The 8,354-nt window shown below is 44.2% G+C and overlaps 1 protein-coding gene across 3 annotated transcripts in view; it reads right to left on the minus strand.

Moving 5' to 3' along the window:
• The window catches only part of LOC132399375 (katanin-interacting protein), a 130,355-nt gene extending 125,759 nt beyond the window's left edge, over nucleotides 1-4,596 (minus strand). For all 3 annotated transcript variants that reach the window (XM_059979654.1, XM_059979653.1, XM_059979655.1), the window contains exon 1: nucleotides 2,759-4,596. In XM_059979654.1, the coding sequence (XP_059835637.1) occupies nucleotides 2,759-2,765 (7 nt within the window). In that variant the 5' untranslated portion in view covers nucleotides 2,766-4,596. The remainder of the gene's footprint in view (nucleotides 1-2,758) is intronic.
• Nucleotides 4,597-8,354: the final 3,758 nt, after the last annotated feature.

The raw sequence follows: 8,354 nt of genomic DNA on the forward strand, positions 1-8,354 counted from the left end.
ACTTTAAAAATATGTAAAGAACTGTTTTTAAAAAAAAAACCCATGAATTTACTTTCAATTAGTTTAATATTTTGGAGTTACAAAACATAACAGTGATGAAGACGAAGGTTTTAATGACCTGAGCCTCCCTACCTGTTGAAGCGCAGAGAGCGTTCACGTTTTTTTTTAAAAGCGCAGCATGCTTTCTTTGCAAGAGAGAAATGATTCAGTTTTTCAAAAAGTCCAAAACCAGACAAATTCACAGGTTCATAAACAGTGAGTCCCAGGTGATAATATTAATAAATAAATAGAAATGGCTGACTACATTGCAAAGATAGAGGCATTCAGTTGCACAGTGGATAATTAGCTCATGTATTCTGAGTAAACTGAACAATATTTTGAAGTAAATTAAAAAAGCATGTGTCAGTTTTGCTGTGTTTAAAAGCATAGTTTGCTTAGAAGCTTGACTACTGCAAACAAACCAGCCAAAATTAGCTTTGCTGATATTGTAAAAATAATGCAGGAACTCTTTAGGCTTCATAAGCAGAATCAAAAGGAAGGAGAGTCCATTTCCATGTACATGGCTGAACTGAATGGATTGTCTTGAGCATTGTCAATTCAGTGATGGGTTAGTGAAGCTCAGAGAGATTGTTTAATTTATGGAATCTTACAAGAAAACATTCAAAAATGTCTCCTGAGGCACAACTCACATTTAAAGGAGCACTTGAAATCGCTGTACTAATGGAAACCGCAGCCAGAGATGCAATTGAGTTGAGTCAGAAATGAGAGTGTGAACAAAATTGCAATGTCTAAACAAAAGCATGCCTGGATAAACAAACTGCATTCCCATTGTGGCAGGGGTTCGCATACACCTGTCACAATGCAGGTTTAAAGCAAAATGTGTTTTTAAAAAATGCAGGTCACATACAAAAAGCATGTCAGGCAGACAAAAGTAAGTGGACTGCACAGGGAAGAGAATAAGATAAAAAGTCAAGTTGCAGTTTCAAAAAGAGCACTAATCTGCATTGTTCATGAAAAATCTGGTAATGATGAGAGTAACACAGGAATGAGTAGCCTTGAGATTTATGATATATATTGAGTCACAAAACATAAAACAAAGGGACCTGGGAGTCCTTGTGTAGGATTCTCTAAAGGTTAACTTTCAGATCGAGTCATTGGTAAGGGAGGCAGATGCAACATTAGCATTCATTTTGAGAGGCCTAGAATAAAAAAGTAAGGATGTAATTCTGAGGCTTTATCAGGCATTGATCAGACCTCACTTGGAGTATTGTGAACAGTTTTGAGCCCTTTATTTGAGAAAAAATGTGCTGGCATTGGAGATGGTCCAGAAGAAGTTCACAAGAATGATTCTAGGAATGAAAGTGTTAACGTGCAAAAGTGTTTGATGGCTCTGGGCCTGTACTTACTGGAGTTTAGAAAAATCAGATTTCATTGAAACTGATTGAATATTGAAGGACCTTCATTGAATGGATGTGGGGAGGATGTCTCCTATGTGGGTGAGTCTAGGACCAGAGGGCAGAGCCTCAGAACAGAAGGCACCCATTCAGAACAAAGATGAGGAGGATTTTCTTTAGCCAGTAGTGAATCTGTGGAATTCATTGCCACAGACTGTTGTGGAAGCCAAATCACTGAGTACAGTTAAAACAGAGGACAATAGATTATTGATCAGACAGGGTGTCAAAGGCTATGGGGAGAAGGAAGGAGAATGGGATTGAGAGGGAAAATAAATCAACCATGATGGAGTGGCAGAGCAGACTCAATGGGCCAAAAGGAAAAGATGTTATAATTTTGCTCAATTAAGTTTTGTCCAAACCAAATTTGAAATGTGGTGTTCAATTCTGAACAGAAATATTACATTGGCCTGAGAGGTGGCATAAATCCATTCAATGATATCACGCACAGTTAGTACTGAATTATGAAGATAAACTTGCCTTGTCCTCCTCTAATTATACCTTTAATTTGATCGAGTCAGGGTTGCTACCTGATCAAAAATGTGATTAAAAAGATTTATTAAATTTGACAAGTTTACAAATTTGCAGATATTGCTTCACAAGAAAGCAACTGTATTTAAGTTAAATAAGACAAATTGACGAAAGATTTGAATACCAAAGAGATATTAAAGGCTTGCGCCAAATATTGAATCTTAATGAATTAAGTTACAAGACAAAATAACCTCCACTCAACTGCAGTAAAGCAATATAAAAGAAAATTAAGATGATCAACTTTTGACAAAGTTAAAGGGAAAAGACTACTGCTAAGTGGCGAGTTAGTAGCAATATGTCATCAACATTAACGCTAAAATTGTCATTTTCTCTAACATACTCAATATGGACACTCTTCGGGGTAACCTTTAAAATGCACACTATACGAACAGAACCCCAGGGAAAAGCCACGCCTAAAGAAAAAATGAACAGTACAACAAGCACTGCTGACAGAGTGAAGTCCCATCACCACAGCCCTAGCAACAGGTTTCAACCAGCAAGAGATCGGCTGCCTGTCTGTATTGTGTACATCTCTTTAGCTACTAGCTTTAGTCTGGAGCTTGGACCCTGTACGCGCTGCTTGCAGCCAGTAGAAGCGGAATGCGAATGGGGGTGAAGACTAGGGAAAAGCCCGATGTTTTGGGAGGATGTTCTAGGGGTTGCTGGTTAAATTAAATAGGAGATGGCGGGCAAACCAGGAACGGGGCTGCGACCTTGGGAGGGAGCGGGGTTATGCCTAGAAGGGGGACTGGTATCTTCCGACGCCGCCTACTCACTGTCCATGCCGCCGCTAGCTCCGGCTCCCAGCCCGGCCGCCGCCGCCGCAAATTTCCGGTGAGTCTACAGGTTGCGCCGGTAACGAGGGGCAACGGCCAACCAAAGCCCACTTCCTGTCGCCACTAACCAATAGCTACATCGCTTTGCTGCTCAGTGACCGGGGGTTGGAGGGTCTGGTTCTGTTCGCCGCGGCCTGAGGGCCAGGCTCTGGCATCGGTGCTCTGCCCCTGACCCTGACCCATCCAGGTTCGGTAGTGTCAGGCAAGAGAAATTCTGCGGATGCTGGAAATCCCACACACACCAAATGCTGGAGGGAAAAGAGTAAAGTGTGGACGTCTCGGCCCGAAACATCGAGTCTTTTTTCCGTAGGTGCTGCCTGGCCCGCTGAGTCCCTCCAACATTTTGTATGTGTTGCTCAGTAGTCACAGCCTATGGCCACGGACCCAGGCTCATCACTGCAGATCCCTAGGCCCGGACACCACCGAGTCTGCAGGTGCTGGCTCACTGCCCGCAAAGCTCAAGTTCATGCTGCTCTCCGCAGGCAGCAGGTTTACATGCCTCAGCTCGGACCCATGCACTACTCTCAAGGTCAGTGACCTGCAGACTCCTGCACCAGGAGCGCTGGAGGAACTCAGCGGGTCAGGCAGAATCTATGGAAGGAAAAGGCAGACGAAGTTTCGACTAGAGATCCCATTATCTATCATATGTTTGTCCTAGCTGTGAGATTTCTTGTGTCTCCATATGCATATTGGTGTTAACAAATCTCAGTGTGGCTCAGAAAACCCTAGTCATTGCTGCAGACCTCACTTTGGCTGGATTGATTGTCCCTCAGATCCCTGCTCTATGCCTAACCTAACTTTGTACAGATTTGAGCTTTTCTTGAAACGTCTCCAGATTCTGTTGTTACGAAGGATGAACAACTCTGATGGGCAGAAGGGTACAGAGTTGCCCATGTTTCCCCCCCCCCCCCCAGGAGAATCACAAACTGCTACTGTTACCACGCTGCTAATGAGAGAGAAAGAGAGACAAAGGGAAAACATACTGGGACTGGAACATTTGCTTCAGATAAGGGAGAGATAACACTGGGGGAGAGAGATGTTGACCCACCATATTATGACTCCTGAAAGACTTATGGCTCCGGAGAGGGCTGTTTACTTGGTACCATTCTGTTCATTAAAATTCCTCAGTGGACAGCTGGAGTGGGCTGGTTTGATGGGCTAAGCCATTCAAAACTGATTGACACCTGAGACCCCATGAGTAGGGATAAAAGTGAGGTCTGGGGAGACACCCCTCAGACACACCAGTGAGCACTGCTTGAGTGTTGGAACCGACGAGAAGGTGTGGGGCATCGAAGACGGAACAAAGGATTAGTCAGTTTAACTCATAGTGTTATAGCAGGGCCGGTGGGGGCTTGTGTGTGTGTCTGCCCTTGCCTGGGTGACGAGTCCACCACAGAAGAACGGTCTAGCTGAAGGACAGAGGGGTCATACCTGAATGGCCACGACAACACATCGACGGATCAAGAACATGTGAAGGAAGGTTTGCCTGACCATAGCTGTCACTGTTCGCTCTCTCTCTCCAACGATTAAAACACAAGAACCAAAACACGATTAAAACACAAGAACACAAAAACACAAGAACCTCAGCATGTATGAACTGAACTGAACTTTATATTCACATATGACAATTCATTATCCCCTAGACATCGATAGAGCTTATTTATTATTGATTATTATTATACCCACACTTTTAGGTTTAGTATTGCTAACATATATTATCTATATATTTGCATTGTTGATATTGATTTGTATATTTTACTAATAAACACTGTTTGAAAATAGTACCACCAGACTCCAACAGATTCTTCTATCTTTGCTGGTCAGACACCCAGTTACGGGGTACGTAACACTGTATTCATGCACTATCAGCTTAGCACTCAAAAACCACCATCAATACTACCCTCTCCCACAGCTCCTCCATTTCCTGTACTTCCATCTTCACAACACTCTCCCACTGTCATAACAGGGATAACTAAAGCAGAGGTTCCCAACCTGGGTCCATAGGGTCCTTGCTTAATGGTATTGGACATTGCATAAAAGAGTTTTGGGTACCCCTGCACTAAAGGCATCTTTTTTACACCCCCCCCCCCACCCCCTACTTTCTGTAGAGATCATTCTCAAGCTCCTGTCACCTGTCCCTGTAGGCATGACAAGTTGCCCCTCTTCCTCCCTCCTCACAATTCAGGGCCCCAAACGGTCCTTCCAGGTAAGGTGACACTTCACCTCTGAGTCTGTCAGAGTCATCTGTTCATTTATTCAATCTCGTGCTCCCAATGCGGCCTCCTATACATCAGTGAGACCTGGAGCAGAATGGGAGATTATTTCATCGAGCACCTTCGCTCGGACCACCGCAGAAAGATCTTCCAATGACCACCCAATTTAATTCTGGTTGCCATTCCAATTTTGACATGTCTGTCCATGGCTTCCACTACTGGCATGATGAGGCAGTTCTCAGATTGGAGAGCTTTTCTTCAGCACTTTGCCTCTTCCACTTATCTCCACCCAATTTCTTACATCATCTCCCATCGCTTAACTTCACCTGTCACCTTCTAGCTCGTACTCCTCCTTTTCTTATACTGGCATCTTCTCCCTTATTTTTCAGTCCTGATGAAAGGTCTCAGCTCGAAACATTGACTGCTTATTCCCTTCCCCTGACTTGCTGAGTTGCTCCAGCATATTCTGTTTCACATTTGAAAAACAAGTTCCCACAGGCTCCAATTTGATCATCACAAACAGGAGAAAATCTGCAGATGCTGGAAGTCCAAGCAACACACACAAAATGCTGGAGGAACTCATTAGATCAGATAGCATCTATGGAAAATAGTAAACAGTTGAAGTTTCAGGCTGAAACCCTTCATCAGAACTGGGAAAAAAAAGATGAGAAGTCAAAGTAAGAAAGTGGGGAGAGGGGAGGAGGAGTACTAGGTGGTAGGTGATCGGTGAGACCTGGAGAGAGGACAAGTAAAGAGTTGTGAAGTTGATTGATGACAGAGATGAAGAGCTGGAGAAGGGGGAATCTGATAGGAGGGGACAAAAAGCCATGGAGCGGGGAGGAGCACCAAAGTGAGGTAAGGATTTGAGGTGAGAGATGAAAATGGAAATGAGGAGGGGGTCTATAACCAGAAATTCAAGAAATCGATGTTCATTCCATCAGGTTGGAGGCTACCCAGATGGAATATAAGGTATTGATCCTCCAACCTGAGTGTGGACAAATTGTAGCAGTAGATGAGGCTATGGTCTGAGATGTTGGAATGGGCAGGTGCGGCATTTGTTCTGCTTGCCATCTCCAACAGGATCCCACCCCCAAGCACATCTTTCCCTCCCTCCCCCTCATTTTCCAATTTCCACAGGGACCGCTCCTTACACGATTCCCTTGTCCATTTGTCCCTCCCCACTGATCTCCCTCCTGGCACTTATCTTTACAAGTGGAACAAATGCCACATCTGCCCCTACACCTCCTCTCTCACTACCACTTAGGGCCCCAAACAGTCCTTCCAGATTGTGTGACTCTTCACCTGTGAGTCTGTTGGAGTCATCTCCTGTATCTGGTGCTCACGGTGTAGCCTCCTGTATATTACTGAAACCTGACATAGATTGGGAGGTCACTTCGCTACACTCTATCTGATAGAAAAAAATGGGGTCTCCTGGTGGCCACCTATTTTAATTATACTTCCAACTCCCATTAAGATAGGTTAGTCCATGGCCTCCTCTACTGCAGTAATGGGACCACATTGGAGGAGCAACACCTTATATTCATTCCATCTAGGTAGCCTCCAACCAGATGGCATAAACATCAGTTTCTTGAACTTCCAGTAATAGACCCCCCAACCCCCTTGACTATTCCCAATTCCCATTTCTCTCTCTTGCGTTATCTCCTTACCTGCCCATCACCTCCCTCTGGTGCTCCTCCCACTTTACTTTCTTCCATGGCCTTCTGTTCTCTCCTATCAGATTCCCCTTTCTTCAGCCCTTTATCTCTGTCACCAATCAACTTCCCAGCCCTTCCCCTCACCTGTTTCACCTATCACTTACTACCTTGTACTTCTTCACCCCCCCCCCACCATTTTCTTACAATGGTGGGTGGGGGGAAGGAAGAAGTACAAGATAGTAAGTGATAGGTAAAACAGGTCAAAACCAGTCATCTTTTTCTCCAGTCGTATCGGACTCCCCCTTCTCCAGCCCTGTATCTCTTTCACCAATCGACCCCAGCTCTTTACTTCATCCCTCCACCTCCTGGTTTCACCTACCACCTTGTGTTTTTCTCTCCCCTCCACCACCTTTTAAATCTACTCCTCATCCAGATTTCTCCAGCCCTGCCGAAGGATCTTGGCTCAAAACATCGACTGCTTCCTCCTTTCCATAGCCGCTACCTGGCCTGCTGAGTTCCTCCAACATTTTGTGTGTGTTGCTCCAATTTCATAATGACAGGATGATCTGTTTATTATTGATGATTGAAGCATAATTATAGCCTCGGGCACCTTTCCCTGCTCTACAAAACAGAAGCAAATGAGGCACCTGAGACTACTTATCTGAATCATATATCCTAAACTTGGCACCTCTGGCAATGTGGTACTCTATTAACATCTCAAAGTATCAACCTAGTTTTTTTGCTGTTAGGTCTGTGAAGTAGAACTTGAAGGTAGAACCTTCTGGGAACTTTAGTCAGACACAAAAGTTAACCAAATATAGCACCAAGCCACTATACATGCAGAGCAAGCACTTAGAACTGTAGCCTCAGGCCAAAGACCAGCTCAGAACTCTAAAACTCAAAGCTTAGCCAAGGTGTGGAATTTACCAGAGTGCTCTTGGACATGGCTCCCTGCCAGTACGTGCAAGAATGGAGCATGTCTGCATTCTTCAGCCAGGGATTAAGAAATATGCATAACTGATCATTGTCTGCCGTATCCTGGAGCACAGGTAACTGAAGAAAATTAATAGGGCCCCTATTCACTTGGACATTAATAGGTTGCTGCAAATACCACTCAATGTGCACTATTCTTGGAAACTTGCAGATCCAGTATTTGGAAGGATCATTAGTACTTCAGCTTGTAAAGTGATACATATGTATACTGCATGTTAACCATTACAGCTCCAATAATGCTTGTAAGCCATGGCATTCTGATACCATACTGAACTTATTGAACGAAACCCTTTATTTCTGTCTTGCTGTGGTTAATAATAGGAGGCAGACAAACAATATCTTTAGTGATTTTATTTATATTTCAATTTTATGAGTAGACTTTTGTTTGCATTAACACCTTGAAACTGTGGTACATCCTAGGATGCATTGGGACAAGTCAGTGATTTGACTTGGGGCCATCAGGTGTTTCAGGTCTTTCAACATCAGACATTCTTGCCCAGCTGACCCAGCAGGAATGATCAGACCCTGGTTTGTGTCCCAGCAGCATTGGTTCATAGGTCACACCTCTTGATCCAGGGCCCTCTGGAGGCTCACTCAGCAGCCTCTGTGGTGGTCCTGGTGGCTCTTTTCTGAGCAGTCCCTGTAATACCAAGGAGAGAGTAGGTTCTTCACAGT

Source organism: Hypanus sabinus, chromosome 9, assembly GCF_030144855.1.
Source record: "Hypanus sabinus isolate sHypSab1 chromosome 9, sHypSab1.hap1, whole genome shotgun sequence".
NCBI classification, from domain to species: Eukaryota; Metazoa; Chordata; class Chondrichthyes; order Myliobatiformes; family Dasyatidae; genus Hypanus; species Hypanus sabinus.